Source organism: Poecilia reticulata, linkage group LG10, assembly GCF_000633615.1.
Source record: "Poecilia reticulata strain Guanapo linkage group LG10, Guppy_female_1.0+MT, whole genome shotgun sequence".
Classification (NCBI taxonomy): domain Eukaryota; kingdom Metazoa; phylum Chordata; class Actinopteri; order Cyprinodontiformes; family Poeciliidae; genus Poecilia; species Poecilia reticulata.
In genome coordinates, this window is record NC_024340.1 from 7,870,608 (window position 1) to 7,888,221 (window position 17,614).

The window sequence follows — 17,614 nt, forward strand, 5'->3', positions numbered from 1 at the left end:
TTGTTATTCTGAAACACATGGCCACCTTTGCTTCAGCCCCGTTTCTGTTTATCTGCTCCCATTTTCCASGTGATTGATCAGTCGATTTAGCAATCAGAGAAACTGGATGTGTGATGAAACTTTTTTTCTTCTTCTTCTTACACCATASATTTCCCGGCCTAAAACAAAACATCTCCTGCATGGAATGAAATGCGTATTAAATCTGCAAACTGTGTGAAAGATTTGTTGCTGCATGGGCGAAGATCCCAGTTCTAAAAATCACCACCCACATGTGATGTACTGTGACTAATTKTCTAAGTGGAGTGCTCAGTCTGCCTAATTGCACCCCTGATGTCTATTTTTCAAAATATATTGCACATGAACAGATGGACAGACGGGCAAACATCTGATAGGAAAACATTCAATAATTTCATTTCACTGGAGGAAGATTTCACTGCGCAGCTCAACTAAAGCCCTAATGAATAAAAATTCATCTCCAGGTAGGTTTTAATTAGACCACAGGGGCCTTCACACTCATTGGTATCAGAAAAAAACCTATTGGGCATAACAGTCAGTTGCTATACATCAAGTGTCTGGAAGCTTTGATTAGTAATTAGGGCTGAACTATTAGTCAGATTAATCATGATGAATCGATTATTGAAGTAATCGTCAACTAATTTTGTAACTGATTAATTGTTAATTGGAGCATACAGACTCAAAAATGACCATTTGCTGAAAGACCAAAACACTCAGAGATAAAATTCTAGAAAAAAACATACATCCTTTTTGCATTTACGGTAAATAAAACCTTTTAATTGTGAGTATGTTCCAACCAGAAATGGAAGTGGTTGGAAAAAAAATTATGTGATTTGAATCTAAGATAAGCCATGTTGTTGACTGATGAGCACAAAGTGAGCCTAAATGTAAAAGAACTGATCGCAGTGATGAAACTGTAGCTTTTAGATGCACCTTTAGCTGCAGTAACTCAGAGGAGTCATCGTCTGAGTCTCACAGATGGTCACATGGCAGATGGTCTCACATTTGTCACAAGAATCACTTTGCATAAAGAGGAGTTCATGTTCTRCTCAGTAGCTGACAGCAGAAGACAAAACAAGCCCAAATCATCATCCTTCCACCACCACCACCACCACAGTAGACTCAATCAATACATTTCAGACATGCATACTGCTTCATAGATTCATACAACTCACTCCTTGTTCTCCTAAATCTGCCCCTTCCTAAGATGACCAAAGACGTAAATGGCAGCTAATCCTCCTGGGAGCTGCTGAGCTACATGAGGGTTCAGTCACAGTTTCACCATTCGGAAATCTAAATATTAGAGGCTTTTTGATTGTGACGTGAAAAGGAAAAGAGATAAAAACAACTCTGTATCTCTCACTCCCACTCTTGGTTGTGAATCTCACACATACTCGCATTTCACGGTGCTGTGCTGTGCTTTCTGCCCTAAATCCTCTCTTGCGTGTGCGGTTCCTTCTGACAGCTCTGGGTTTTAGGTCAGGGGCTTTGCTCTGGCCGGGAAAACACCAACCCAGGGAATAAGACGGAGAGCGCAGGCCACACCTTAATGGATCTTTTGTCAAGCAGGAAAAGGTTTCAAAGTGGCAGATGAAGTCAGTTGTGAAGATGCTGCTTGTAGACATCCATAAATCATGAGCGGACTTGTGCACTGTTTTCCTCAGCTATATTTAGCAGGGAAGGGTTTTTTGTTTTCACACAGGAATAGAAAGGGGGRAAAAAAACCAGGAATATCACTTTTTCACCAATTTGCTATACCCCTTCCTCAGGAGTACACTATAGACGTTTTCTTCCGGCAAAGCTGGAGGGACGAGAGGTTGACGTTTCACGGGCCGATGAACATTTTGCCCTTRAACAACCTGATGGCGAGTAAGATCTGGACTCCTGACACCTTCTTTCACAACGGGAAAAAGTCTGTGGCGCACAACATGACCATGCCCAATAAACTGTTACGGATCAAAGACGACGGGACTCTGCTCTACACCATGAGGTAAAAACAATCTTCATGTGCAAACAAAACGTCAAACACCACTTTTAGGCTTTTTTTTTTTTTTTTGAAAGATTCCTGTGCTAAACCAGGACTGATTCTGGTTCTGAACTATAAAAACACAGCAAAATAAAATGTTGGGATTTCTGCACCGCATCGTTACGTTATTACATCACTAAAAATGTCTCTTTTAATAATTGTTGGGTTTAAACCCCACTATTTATCTCTGCGTCCCTCCAAATCATTGTCGTAATATAGCTGAACTTTAGAAACGTTTCACTGAACTAAAACCGATTGCTTGTGAAAAACATCTGCACAATACCAGCCAGATCAATACTCATAAAATCCAAGAATTTAATCACAATATCAGATGAAATAATCTTTAAATRGCGATAAAAGGTCAACGCGGCTCTAGAAGTGACTTGCATTCACTTCAAAACATGCAATATTTTAGCCAAGAGAAGAAAGAACAAATACAATGAGTTGTTATTATCATAGTCTTTATTCAACCTTCATTCTGCAGAAGCTGCAGAATCAGTTACATAAATAAAAAACTTTTTAAGATCGTTCTAAGAATATTAGGTGAATTTAAAGATGCTTTAATGAAGTAATTGTTTTTTAATAACTTAAGCAAGGTAAATATAGTTTCAGAAATTACGAATAGTGTTGAACATGAACAAGGTTTTTTAAATGGTTTTAAATTAGGAAGACTGAAATCACAGTTTATCCCCAGTCTCTACAGAGAATGGAGAAATGTATTGTCTCAAAGAAAATGATATTGTTTTGTTCCTGCAGCTTGCTCTTGATCCATATTCTGGGTAGAATTTTATCCTGGTGTGTGAGAACCATCATTCTAGTGGTCACTACAATGACAAATGGYATATTGGAAGATAAATGTACAAAAACATTCCCAAAGTTCAGCACCAGCTCTTCCGAAGTATAAAATGTCTTATTCTTAAATAACTCTGTTTTTGCTCTCTCCACCTCAGGCAAAATGACTAATTTCTCTGTTCTTGTGCTGCGTGTGCAGGCCTTAATTTGTTTTGAACATTTTGACTGGTTGTTGGCCTTCACTAAATACACAGAAAACAGGTTTGTTTGTCAGGCTCAATAAAGCAACAATATCAACCAAATCTCTTACCAATTCTCAGCTCTGGCAGTCCAAAGTCTCTTCCCGTTCGTATTTGTTCAAGAAAAGAAAATCAAAACTGTAACTTGGTGTATCCAGCCAAGTTACAAGTTACCCGAGAGTGGCAGATCGGTTCCTAACAAAGCATTRGAACAGGTTTAGCTCTGGTTTGGTGGAAAATAACCAAACATTTTTGCTTGGAAAGCCAACCCTGCTTACAAATCACAAATGTCTTTTTACTCTTTGTTCTGTGGAGGAAAAGTAAAATTATYCACTGCTAATGCCTGGTTCACACGGTAAAACTTTTGACCCATTTTTTCCCTTCCAATCATCTTAAGGACGATCCAGTTATCATGATGATTCACGGTAATTGGACATCTCTCTGTGTGTGTGGTGTGCTGTATTTACACTGTGTAGCTCGACACCACACATTGTAGGACCAAACCTGTTATAACTGTGATGTTTTTTTTTACTGTCATATGTGGGGCCTCTCAGGTTTTGAAAATCAACCAACAATTTTTAAATCTAGCCATGAGAGCCAGGCATTATGGGAAAATGACACAAGTCAGGTTTATTAAAGTATCTTGTACAAGATGAGAGCAAAGACGGAGAGTAAACTCCGACCTACAAACTTAGGAAATGTCTTTTATACTCAAGGACAGAAGTGCAAAACTATTTACAAGATAGACTGTGAGAACTAGCTTCCTGACAAACTGTGAGAACTGACTGCTCTTTATCTTTCGTAGCTGCAGAAATCCTCAGAGTGGCAAAGAAGAGAAACCTATTCCACATAGACTCTAAAGACACGCAAAAAAATAAAAACAAAATAGCAAAAAGCAAAGGTTCAACAGTCATGAGACCTTAGAAAGCAAAGTTAAGGACACCGTGAAGCCTTAAGCAATTAGTTCAAGTTTGAGACTAATCTAGTTTTGTTAGCTAGCTAACTAGCTAGTTAGTTGAAGCAATAAAACAATTCTTAAATAATTCTAGCTGACCTAAAACGGGACATGTTTAGTCAGACAGTGAGTCACAGTGAATAAAAATATTCTGTTTTAGCTACGTATCGTCATGTGTTGTGCCAKAGGCTACAGACGGCAGAGAGTTTAGCCTCTCTGCAGCCTCCTGTTTACTGCTGGTTAAAACACAGACTAATTCTTTCCAATTCAAGGCATTGGAGATGTTTAGTGTCTTGAATGGTGCATGCAGCTTTTTTAGTTTAATTTCTTTTTTTTTTCATTATTTGTTTGTTTATAACCTGTGCTGTTTACTTTTCATGYATTTGCAAATTCTCGTTAACGTTCTGTGAATTGGATGCAGGTTAACAGTGCATGCCGAGTGCCCAATGCATCTGGAGGATTTCCCCATGGACTTTCACTCCTGTCCTCTAAAATTTGGCAGCTGTGAGTAACTCTCATGATGATAGAGCCTGAGGCAACTGCAACTAAAATGCAATCCTTTTGTCTGCCATGCACCTCACTGGTTCTTCGGTTCAAGAGCAGCCTGAGTACCAAGTGAAGCTCAAATGCATGGCTCTGCTGGCAGTGACCCTACAAATAACAGTGCACCAGAGTTAAAAGTTTAAACATAATGGAAATCGAAAGGGAAAATGCAGTTGTTTTTTTTTCCCCCTCTAAAATCATCCAAATATTTTTCTTTGGAGAGCTGAGGTCTTTCATTAGGTGCTATGGCTTCTTTACATTTGGATGACTGATTTTTTTATTTTTTTATTTTAATTTTTGCTTTAAGYTGTGAAGCTGGTTACAGGAAATGAGGAGATTAATAATTAACCATTATCAGACATCAGAACTCAGTAGGTCATGTCTGAAGTGCCTTGACGTCTCGAGTAAAYGAAATGCATGATTAGCATTCATGTGATGACTTACAGTAAAAAGTGTTTTATCGCGTTTTCTTAACGCAGTCGAACAAGAACAGGAAACGTCAACAGGGTTTTGATTAAAAGATTATGCTTCAAACGGGCAGTATTATGTTTTCCAGGCACATAGTGCCATTTTATAGCTCAAAAAAGTAACTTTGTTACCTTCAGTAACATTCTATATATATTCAATTTGACTTAACAGAAATCTGGCTTTGGAAATAACGCCTTAAAATTGGGCCTCTGTCTCTTTAAGAAACTCTGGTTTTTTCTGAACCTCCCCCTTCACGAAGTCATCACACCTCTATTGTTAACCCTTTAACGTTATTACCAGCGTTTCACTGAGAAGTAGCTCCTATAATGAGCTCAGCAGACACACAGTTCCACCAGGTGTTTGCTAGTTGCTGCTGGCTAGTCTGAAGGAGCTGAATGAGGGGAGTCGCGGAAGATTGAAAACTGCAGCTGTGAGGAGGAGCTTCATCCTCGAAGGCGGGGCTAGGTCCCATGAAGAGTTTTGCCCAGCTAAATGGTTGCCATGGTGATCAAAAGATTTCTCAAACATGCATGACAGAATTAAAGCAACACTACAGGTATGTTTTAGATGAGGGGACAACATTATAACATGATGTAAAGCTCAAAATAGTCRATTTTACATCATACTGCCCCTTTAAATACACAGTAGYGGGGATACTTCATTTGGGTCACTGAAAAAAGAAAAGTAATTGATATCTGTAACCGCCCCAGCATTATTCCTCTTTGGGTTTATCCTCCTCCMTTCTTATTTTCAGACGCCTACACAACCTCAGAGGTGACTTACGCCTGGACCCGAAATGCTTCCGACTCRGTGGTGGTGGAAGAGGAGAGCTCCCGCCTGAACCAGTACGACCTGCTTGGTCAGACTGTTGGACAGGAACGCATCAAATCGAGCACAGGTAAGAGCCGACGTCCAGCAGACGTCCAGAAGCAAACTCATCACAGCAGGGGCACCCGGCTTATTCTCATTTTGGGCCACATCAAGATCATGACTGTCCAAAGCCGGTTGAGGCATAATGTATTGATAAAACTACCCAGCAACAAGCTRTTAAAATAAGAATCAATAGCTGGTTTTGCATTTGAGGAGTAATTCTTAAAGTTAAATAATATTGAATATCTTTTCACATTCATGTAATTTGGCAGAACACAGATAAAAACTGATGTGATTTAATAGATAAAATATTTAAAACGGAGCCAACTAATGTTTAAAATTTAATTGTGATCGCAATGCAGGTTGTTCCTCTTTTGTTGTTGAAAAACGTTTATTAGATGTATTTTCGGTCTTTAGATTTTAAACTGTGGTTTTTTTTTTTTGTTTTTTGTTTTTTACAAATGTCRACATCACACAGAAGAAAATGTATATGTCCTTTTTTAAATTTTTTTGCAAAGTTTCAGGTTTTTATTTATTTTAAGACATAAAAATCAAACACTGAGGTCCTGTGGTGGTGCAGGGGCAAAGCACAACYTGCGTATTGAGGCCTTGGTCCTCGTGGCGGTGGTTGCAGGTTTGATTCCCAGCCTGGTGACATTTGTCGCATGTCTTCTTCCTCTTTCCTGTCAAACTACTTTCAAATAAAGGCCACTAGAGCCAACAATATATATATAAAAAAAAAAATCAAACATTGGTCCTTTGAAAATGACAACAAAATTCTGTCAAAACTTTTTCCAAATGGCCTCTTACCATTTGTGGTTCTAAACAAGTTTTACTTCACCAGACTGAGGGCAAAATTGGCTTTTTGGATTGTAAAGATTGCAGAGTCCAGAGGGCCGCATAAAAACTTATGGCACGCCAGATTTGGCCCCCGGGCCTTGAGTTTGACACGTGTATCCTTCAGCTTGGGATAAATGCCAATATTTGTAAGGGCTACACCTGCTGAGCATACGGGCAAAGTAGGATCTTTAGTCATTATTTCTGCAGCAACACGTCAGGTCTGATCTAAGAGTTGCAGTGATGCCTTCAGCTTTTAATTTTTTGGGCTCGACACTTTCAAATCTTTTTCTGAGTTTTGTCGCAGTGTGTGAAAACCAAACAGTTTTTCTTCTTCGACGGGATGCTGAGCTCCTCAACCTCCTACGTGTTGCAGGAGATGGCTGTGAATTTGCTAGTTTTTTTAGCTTTTTCATGCTCACTTTGTTTTTTTTTCCTTTTGCACCTGATTTATTATTAAATATCAGGACTGCTGGTTTGGTTTGTGCAGAATGGCTTTGTTTTAACCTCATTTAATTGAACAGGAATGCCTGRATTAAAGATCAGTTCAGATATCTCCATGAAAATATGCAAAAAGCTAAATCTGCTTTGTCCTTCTTTACATTTCATTTAGGGTTAATTACGACTCCATTCAAATTCAGTAAAAGTTATCTCGCCTTCTAGAATGTAATTGCTTTCTATTTCGCCTCAGATCTCGCATGCAACCTGCTAGGTTACATCAAATCCAAGAGACATCTGGCTGCGTCGAATAGAAACACTTGCTTTGCTTCTTGGGGCCTGAATGAAACGAGAACAATACATGATTTAAGCAAATCACTCGTCAAGTTCCAGCTTTGGGAAAGACGGAAAACCAAGAAAATAAATGCTCCAGAAAATAGGCTACACCGTAAAAAAAAAAAAGAAAAGGAAAAAAAACTGATAATGAGGGCTAAAAATAGAAGCAACATTTCACGCAAGCATGCTAACACAGATGACAAGAAATGGGGGCAGAGCTTGAGGTAGCATGCATCTATATGTTGCTGTGTGGGGAAAAAAATAAAAGAGATATCACATTGAGACAGACTGGAAGATCAGATAAAATGCTGCTTGTGAGCCATGAAGAAGAAAACCTGACTGTAGATTTAGCTACTGTAGAGTTAGTGGGATTCTTCAGCAAAAACAAGAAGAGGCTGTGATGTTTTCTGCAGCAGCCACTCGGAAACATCACTCACTCTGAAATCACCATTTTTATCTTTGACGACGGCACGCATGGTTGTACACAGTTTACATTACGCAACGTCACGCTGGTTCAGTTTCAACTCGTCTGCAATGATTAATACATTTTAATTCAACATAACTGGAGTCTGGGCTTCAGCTGGATATTATCTGACATCTGATTGAGTCTCACTTTGGTGTAAATATGAGTTTGTCGTCAAACTAATAATCGCTTTGTGTCCAGGTGCTGAACAAAAAGCCGTCACCTCTTTGCCACTGTGCTGGACAGCTGTTATGAGACATCTTATTTACAAATCGAATTTTATTTGTGGGAATTTCAAGTGATGGACCAACCAGAAGTGGCACATAACTGCAAAAAAGAAAGGAAAAACATGTGATAAAAAAGATTTTTGAACTCCTCTACATTTAGCCCCCTGTGCATTCAGTCACTTTCAGAAATCATTTAATGAGTGAATAACCTGTCTGAGGCGACAGATAGCGATTATTTTAGCTATTGATTATTCTATCGATTAAACAGATTTTAAAAAATTGCCGCATTCTGCAGATGTTTCATTTATTAGAAATACATTAAAAGATGGAAATTATTCAATTCCTCTTCTTAATTTAGGTAATAAACATCTTTTTGCCTAAAATGCAATAACTTGGCATTCCTTTAGTGAATACCTGATCATTTATTGCAAAGGTGTAGCTAAAAGAAACACTTGTAATGTCAACATGTGAGATGCTCAGCTCCATTGACTTAACATCAATGTAGTGTTTGGATGATTTGCTGATTATTTTCTCAATTAAACGATTAATAACTAGATAGGAAAAGGTGCTTAATAGCATTTAATTTACAGATTTTGAACCAGKTGATGTCTGTCTTTCACCTGAGGAGTTTTGGGTAGAACATATTTACAGGCAAAGTTTTTTTTTTATCCAGTTTTGACTAAATTACTGCTCTGAATACATTGTTCTTTCATAAAATGGCATCTTTTTGAGTCTGTATGCTCCAGTTAACAATTAATCGATTGCTAAATTAGTTGACAATTATTTCAAAAATCGATTAATCGCTTCAGTCCTAACCCTGACAATTACCCTGACAATGTGAGTCTTACACATTTATGCCACACTTTTCAGATTCTTATTTGTAAAAATTATTTCAAACCAGGCATCCCTTTATATCTCCTTTACAATATGCAATAATAAACTTTGTCTAATTAAAACCCATGGTGTCATAATAATGACACAATGTGCAAAAAAATGTAAGATATATGTACCTTTACAAGTCTTGAGAGTTCTCCACAGTTTTAATTCATCTCCTGTTGYTTAAAAAGCATTAATATCAATTGACTGCACTGTAGCTGGATCTCTTGACAAGGCCCTCCGCTGTGGCAATATGGAGTCACACGCAGCACAGTGATAGATATCATACAGGGCACCGCGCAAAACAACCTCTCAGTGGTTATTAACTTAGAAATAAACGCCCTCCGGGGAGAATGCATAAACAGCAGCAGAGCTGGAGCAGGTGGAGGCAGCAAGGAACACAAAACGTGTTAAGTAGGCCGCCGCATCAGTGCAGTGTAGACGTGACGGCTGTGTGTGAGGTCGGGACGCCCCGCGCTGCTGTGGCGACGTGAACGGCTAACAGAACCGGGTCAAAGCAGACGCGTCGCGTTACTTTGTGACAACAAAAAACCTGAGTGGGTGGCGGGGTTAAGAGCGACGACTGGAGAGTGRAGCCCTGAGGGGTCACAAAATTCACCTGACAGATGAACCAGATTCAAGGTGTGTTACTATGGTAACGGTGCACGTTGCCATGGAAAAAAACATGTTTAAGCTAATGACAAAGTTGTAGCACAGCACTCCAAAGATGGTCAGAAAAGTTTCAGAAGACACAAAGATATCAGAAGCTATTCATCACTCAAGCTGAAGGCTGGATGATGTGGCTGAGAAACTATCACAATATAATCGTTTCATATCAGTCGATATCGACAATTATCTGAAATACTGCCAAACTGGTGACATGACCTTATTTTAGCCACAATTTCCTCTGGAGAAGTTGTTCTCCTTTCACTCCACGCCGTTGTTTTTTTATTTTTTTAGCGGTCGTGAGGCTCGGTGTCAAAACGTGAAACTGCTGCTCCGCAAGTTATTGCTAGGTTGTTGCTAGGTAACCATAGAGTGAGAGACATAGCTGATGCCAACAACCTGGCTTCGCTAGCCATGAGAGATTAGTGGCTAAAGTCTTTCCTCCGCCTACATTCCCCAGGATGCTGTGCAGTTCTGGATTTAGTGAAATTATTGAACATTATATCAGATATAATAGATTGGTATTATTATGGGTTTGTTTCCCAGCCCTAACTCTAACTGAGGGTTGGTCAGAAGACGTATGTGGCAGGTTAGAAGAGGCTTAAAAGGACTTTTTGAAGCGGAGTTCTGTAGAGTAGTTATTAGTAGTCAGAATTTTGCTTGAGAAATTTTTGCTAAAAATTTGGTTGAGAAATTTTCTCAAAAAATATTCAGAACTTTGTGGCCCAAAACTCCTAACAAAACTTCACTTTTGTCCTCCAAATTTATGAAATTTTAGCTTTTTCACTCCTTGTGACTAAAAATTGACAACTGTCCTCTTGCTTTCTGCATCACCAGAACATAAAATACACAGATGGCAGAACTTGTTCTAGTGAACATATTTATGTAACAGGTTTCCAGGTTGCWCAATGTGATGCCACAAAAGATAAAAAGTTGGTCATATTTACACATGCCTCACAGCCTCCATTTCCATGCTTTTGTTGTTCCTACTYAGAGAAGCTACTGCCACGTATTTCTTGAATTAGATGAGGTGCTTAAATAAAACGCAGACTTTAAAAATTCTGGATTGTGTTTTGAAGACAACCAGATGAGATTGAAGAACTTGCAGTCGGATTCACATCTGATGGTTATGAAAAACTTTGAGGAGTTGGTCCCTGGCGGCAGACATCGATCAAAACCGCACAGCCTCCAAGCTGAACTCTTGAGGGAATAGTGGGCGGCCTGCAGAGCCTGGCTGTGGAGTCAGATGTCTGAACACCCAACAGTGAGCTCTTCATTTCTCCCTACATGCTCCACTGTACATTTTTGGACATTTTAATCTGCAGCTTTTATATATTTCAGGATCATGTGGGTGAAAGTCTTGAAAAACTCTTATGTCATTATCTGGGAGTAGATATACTGAAGCAACACTCCGTTATTCTGGGTCATTAAGACTCAGATGAGTTTCATTCAACTTCCAGCAGTAAGCAGTCCACTGTCATTTAGACATTTTAATCCATTTTTTAAACTAATAACTTCCTGTGATGTTATGGAGAAAAGAAAGTTGCTCCTTCCTTCCTTCCTTCCTTCCTTCCTTCCTTCCTTCCTTCCTTCCTTACACACTTACACACTTACTTACTTACACACTTACACACTTACTTACTTACTTACTTACTTACTTACACACTTACTTACAAAATGACAGTAATAAATTTACATGTCGCTCTCTGCTATGTCCAAACATTTCAGTCTCTACTGTAGAAATATTCTGGACTTATTTTCACCATGTCTCTGAACCAAGAGCTCCACCAACATCTATTAGATAACCATTACCAGTATGTATTTCCCCCCTCCAGTAAGTGAATCCCATTATCAGGGGAATCCCTGCTGCAGTTTCACTGAGCAACACTTTGCCATCGTCACTCCACGCTCCTATCTGGGTTAAGTGGCGTTTGGTGCGTCAGTGGAAGGCAGAATGCTGCCAGTCGCTGTTTCTCTCGTCTAACTGGCCTCTCCACATCTGATTGGCTGGCTCCACATTAATCATTCATCGCTCTTGTGTCAGTGTTGGTGTGCAGCGTGCTAACAAACTAGGTCATTGGACGCTAACGAAGCYGCTCTGAGACCTGACAGGGACGGACATCCTGCTGCATCTGTAGCCGCACCGTCCAGCCAGGCAAGACGAAGCCGTTGCAGCACAACTCGCTTGTTTCTGCTTGGTCTTAAAATAATTTTTTTGAATCTGGGCACTTTAAAATAAATAATTGGCTTTGCAAACTTGACGACAATGTTGTCTGACACGCATACAGATTTCTTCTGGATTTTCCCTTTTCGTCACACTTCACCTCATCAAATAAATTTTATCCTAGGAGAATTGGCAAAAACTAATTTCACCCAAAACCTAATCACTGGATTTGTGGAAACTGATCCAGTTTCCACAAATCTTATTGACCGTAGTTATCAAACAGCTCAGCTCAGCTAATTTATTTATTTATTTTTTTGTATTTTTGAACTTTATTGAACACTAAATTACAAAAAAAAACACCAGTCATGTGACCAAATAGTGAGGAGGAAGGCATTATTTAATGAAGTTAAGAACTGCATGGGTGAAGTGGTTAGACAATGGTATTTCTCAAAAAAAATAAAAAAGATAAAACATTTTTCACTCTTGAAAGTTAATTTAGTTGACCATAACTTTCAGAATTTCATAAATGTTTCCAAACGGCTGAACTTCTCTTTTGCTGATGAGGGAAAKAAGTGCACAGCAACAAGTGGAGGAGGGGAAACACAATGCTAATCTGTCCTCCATATAGCCAGGAAACCTCTGGTTGTTCTGGCATCTTTAAAACATAGAAATGTTGCTATGATTATTTTTTTTCTACTTTATTTAAACCGTAAGGTTTTGTTTTTGCTTATTCAGTAGCATTATATGTAAGAAATTAAATCGGTGTGTGCATCTTCAGTGCCATGTAACCCMCCTGTGATTCCTAAATTAGTCCCTGTCGGTGACTGATCAGGGATCCATGTGTGCTTTGCCTGAGGGAATGCTGATGGGACTACTTTCTGTGGGATCCAGTCGTTATCTCCCCTGCGGATGAAAGCATCGTAGGTTGCTGCGAAGGAAACTCGGCCTCTTCCAGCGCGCAGCTCGTACACCTCCCCCTATCCACAGCCGAGGCACGGGGACTGGCATGCAAATGAAATTACACAAGATGTAGAGCTCTCCGTTGCGTACCGAGAGCTTCTGAGCTTCTGTGTGTGGCAGGTGACAGAGAGAATTAGCTCCAGCAGAAACACAAGCGACGCCACCGTTTTTATACCAAAAAGAAGAGGGAACGTAAAGAAGACGTTCTAGGATTAGTCCATGGAGTTGGCACCCTCCTTTCCCCCTCGTTCACATTGCTGAAAAGGACTTCCTTTATGCCAAACGGATGGCTGTATCAAGGCCCTSATTTCCAAATCGCAACAAATGAGCTATGTTTCTCTGCTCTGTTGCCATGGGTAACACATCTTTTTCTTCTCATTGCTAATCTTGGCTGGTCTTTGAGATCTATTCCATTTGGAAAACCCTGTTAGAGCTGCCTGTTAGTGCAGAGCTGCCTGCACTAACAGGCAGCTCTGTGTCAGAGCTGCCTGTTAGTGCAGCTCTGACACAGGTGTCTTTATTTCTAATCTTTATTAGCAGAACAGGCTATAATTTATTAAATTACTGTAAATAAAAAATCTACATGARTTTAAGGGACGTTGATGCCTGTCTTAACTATAATTTAACACCAGAACCGTGTTTGTAGCCCCTCCCAAGCAGGCGGGGCTTGTTACTCCAACTCCTGAGTAAGACACAGACATCTCCTCTGATTGGCTGATGGATGATGAGCACTAGCTCCATGGCTGGATTATAAATATGATCTTGTGTAACYGTTTACATCTGTCGCTGCCATGATTGTTACACTTGTTGCATAACGTGTGCTTATGCTTATTCATGTGTGATTTTAGTTTCATTTCTTATTGAATTGAAACATTGCAACTGCAAAATTGTTTTTTTTTTTTTTTTTTTTTTTTTTATTTTCTTTATTGTCAATTTTTCCATACAAGTGTACATACAAACTTTACACTTTTCTTTTTCCAAGTGTTACATACATATTATTCAAGAGAAGATGCATATRCTATCTATACCTGCCTTAGTCATAACTTTGCCATTCTAGATAATATCCAGTCTATCCATTCACTTGTTGATTTACAAAAAAGAAAAGAGAAAAAACATAAGACAAAACAGAGCAAATAAAGAGAGCWTCCAATATTTGTTTGTCTTTTCCCTCTTTCTCCTCACTCCTCTCTTCCAAGTCATCACAATTTTAACTCTCTTCTCAWYGGAAATGAACTGTAAGCAAACTATTTACAGTCTGTAGCTCTATAAGGGCTCCTGTAACCACACTATTAATCAATAAAGTCTGACCTCCATGGTGAAATAAAACCCTGCCAATTTCTCCAATAATTCTTAAATTTTCCAGATTCTAATCTGATGGAAAACGTCAGCCTYTCCATAATATAAATATTATGCATTACGTCAACCCAGTCTTCCCTTTTAGGAGCTTCTGCCTTCAGCCATTTCCTAGTAATGGCTTTTTTGMTTGCTATCAACATAATCCTATACATATAACCATCACCTGCTCTYGTAAGCCTTTCCATCCCTCTTCCCATGTACAGATCCTCAAATGTAAGTGGAATATTCACCCCCAGTACTTTATCCATACAATTCTTTACGTCCTGCCAATAGGTTACCATGAAGGCACACTCCCAAAATACATGGAAGTGACCCGCTCTGTCTTTTCCGCACTGCCTCCAGCATTTTGTATCTTGGTATTTTCTTTGTGCTGGTGTACTGAAATATCTTACAATATTCTTCCAGCCAAACTCTCTCCCCGAAATGGAACAAGATGTTTTCCACTGTTCCCCACATATCTCTTCCCAGTTCTCCTGTGAAAACCCACAATTAGCCTCATTTTCCCATCTTGCTTTTATGTATGTTGTATTACTTTTTTTTCAGATTTTCCAACCTTGTATACAGTTTTGAAATTATTTTTTCCCCAAAGTTTGATTAATTTGCTGCAATAAACATTTTAATTATACCAGATTCAACCTCCATTAAATTTATCCTTAATAGTTCTTCCGTAAAGTGCCTCAATTGTAAAATTGTGTTTTTTAACATTGGCGCAATAGCGTCAAAGATTTACTCACATGAGTCCCTTTAAGCCAAGGCTTAAACTCCACCTGCTTACAGCTGTTTAGTGGAACATTGATCAACATGGTTGATGTGATTTTTGAAGATTGATAAAATGCAATGTTTATTGCTTGTTTCATAATCAATGACTATATGATGTTTTTATGATGTAAAGCAATTTGAACTGCCTTGTTACTGAAATTTGCTTTACAAATAAAGTTGACTTGACTAAACCAAACCAGACAAAAAGGACTATGGAAACCTGTATCAAACAGATGGATTTCTGGCAGGGTTTAGACACCAGTGAAGACGTTTTCTTACTTGTATTAATTTAACATTGTCCTTGTCTTTTTCTTTTTTTTTATTTGCAGGTGAATACACAGTGATGACGGCTCATTTCCACCTAAAGAGGAAGATTGGTTACTTTGTCATTCAGACGTACCTGCCGTGCATCATGACAGTCATCCTTTCCCAGGTGTCATTCTGGCTAAACAGAGAATCTGTGCCTGCTAGGACTGTGTTTGGTACGTAGAGTGGGTCTCCATTGACTGGTTTCTTTTCCCTACCTTCCAGACCTTACTAGAATGTTCTCACCTCTAGTTGGATGAAGGTAATTTAACACCAATTGCATTATGATTCCATCTCAAAGCCATTAGAGATTAAGGAAACGGGATATAAGAGACCAGCTGCTAATGGACTGAACAGAGAGCTCATGTTAGTTGGATAAGACGGGTCAGAGCATCCGTCTATAGACACGTTGTGGCATGTTGTCATGGACACAAGATCCCGCCCTCCAGCTCCCTGCTCGAGAGGAAAAAACTGTTCGCTGACGATGACTACCATTAGGTTTTAGGTGTCAAGTCGCCAACATAATGCACTAAATCTTAAATGTAGGCATGATACGTAAAATAAAGATAGACGCAATGCTTTGCTACCAATTGTGAACACTACAACAACTACATAACAAGGTACGACAATGTAGAAGTAAAGAAAATGTTTTAATTGAAAAAAATATTGAGGGAGAGGGAAGTGGGTCAGTTACGCTAGCTTGACTTTGGCAATCTTAACATGTGGATGTGCTGCAGAATTCAATGTGTTTTGGTTCAGTTGAAAATCAAAACAACCCAACCCACACACCGAGTCTCCTGCTCTACTTTAGCAGTTCACTCCCTAATTCTAATTCACTCCCCCAGCGTTCAGATTATCACTTATTAATAATTGCAAAATAAACATCAAGCTTGAAAACATGACTCTGTGACAGACTGAATGTTCTGTTCTTTGTGTGGGAAATATTTGTGTGGCTTCTGATGTTTAATCCTGATACACTAGTGGAGCTGTTGTCAGTCTGTTGCTATGGCAACAGGTCTCTGTGTAGAGTAGTCCACAGAGAGCGAGAAAATAGAAGAATAGGAATGGTTTTGAGTTATTCTCCAATGGGTTTTCTGCGCCATTTTCCCTTTGCACTAACTTAGTAATACTGACGTCTCCATGTTTCATTTTATTAACATTTTGTTCTGCCACGGCTATGGATAGCAAGTAAAAGAATCGTCTCTCCAGCGTTGGACACACGCATGAAACTTTCTGGATTTAAACAAGAAAGTACAACGTGTCTAAAGATGGCAAACATTTACGCTGTAAAGAACCTGCAGAGAGACATAAAAACGATCACAGGTGGATCTGTTGTCTTGTTCCAGGCGTGACCACGGTCCTCACCATGACCACTCTGAGCATCAGCGCGAGGAACTCCCTGCCCAAGGTGGCCTATGCCACCGCCATGGACTGGTTCATCGCCGTCTGCTACGCCTTCGTGTTCTCCGCTCTGATCGAGTTTGCCACTGTCAATTACTTCACAAAGCGCGGCTGGGCCTGGGATGGAAAGAGTGTCGTAAGTGAGAAGGTAATGAAGAAGAAACCATGTGTTCTGACAGCCTCCATTTTCAAAGAGAATTCATTAGCGCTGCACCGCGGCAGATTGTGGCTCCAGAGGCATTTCCTGGAGAGGAAGGGGAATAATGGCAATTTCTCATTTAATTCTCCGGGTTTGTTTTGTTTTTTTGTTTTTATTCAATTTGGCACATTGGTTTCACTTCATTGAATTAGGACAATATGACTGTCTAAAGTATGTTCTGTTCATTTTCCATTTTTCCCCTTAGTAATTTCTTTTGTTTCCTCCTTTTTGTCACACTTAACTGTTTCTGATCAACTAAATTTGAATTTCAATTGGAAGTAACATGGGAAAAACAAAAAGCAGCTACATGTAATTAAAGCTGCTGTATTAAAATGCTTTTTACATATTAAAACAGTAGGAGGATTGTCTTAGCGTTGTCAATCAACTCGTGCAGAGAAACAACTCATTGTTAAGGAACATTACTTATCCGCTGTCATCAGTGATGGTCATGCTAACTAGCATAGCATTCAGGGAGAAGCTGTAGCGTAGCAGAGAGAAAGGGGGAGTGTGAGCAGCAGTGTAATTGACAGTGCTGTCACCCTTTTCCTGGCTCTGATTGGTTGTTTCTGACTAATGTATGTTTGTAGTTAGCTCTGAAACTTTAAAACCTACATTTTGTATTAAATCTTAAATCTTTTCTATATATTTAAATTAGTTTTAGCATCTGAAATACTTAAATAACATGGCAAAAATCAAATTAATTTGTAACACTTTTTTT

The 17,614-nt window shown here is 39.2% G+C and overlaps 1 protein-coding gene across 3 annotated transcripts in view; it reads left to right on the forward strand.

The window, feature by feature from the left end:
- gabra2b (gamma-aminobutyric acid type A receptor subunit alpha2b) overlaps window positions 1-17,614 on the forward strand; it is a 32,361-nt gene that overhangs the window by 10,757 nt on the left and 3,990 nt on the right. For all 3 annotated transcript variants that reach the window (XM_017307106.1, XM_008419817.2, XM_008419818.2), the window contains exons 5-9: window positions 1,785-2,005; window positions 4,449-4,531; window positions 5,793-5,936; window positions 15,320-15,472; window positions 16,643-16,845. In XM_017307106.1, coding sequence (XP_017162595.1) covers window positions 1,785-2,005; window positions 4,449-4,531; window positions 5,793-5,936; window positions 15,320-15,472; window positions 16,643-16,845 — 804 coding nt within the window. The remainder of the gene's footprint in view (window positions 1-1,784; window positions 2,006-4,448; window positions 4,532-5,792; window positions 5,937-15,319; window positions 15,473-16,642; window positions 16,846-17,614) is intronic.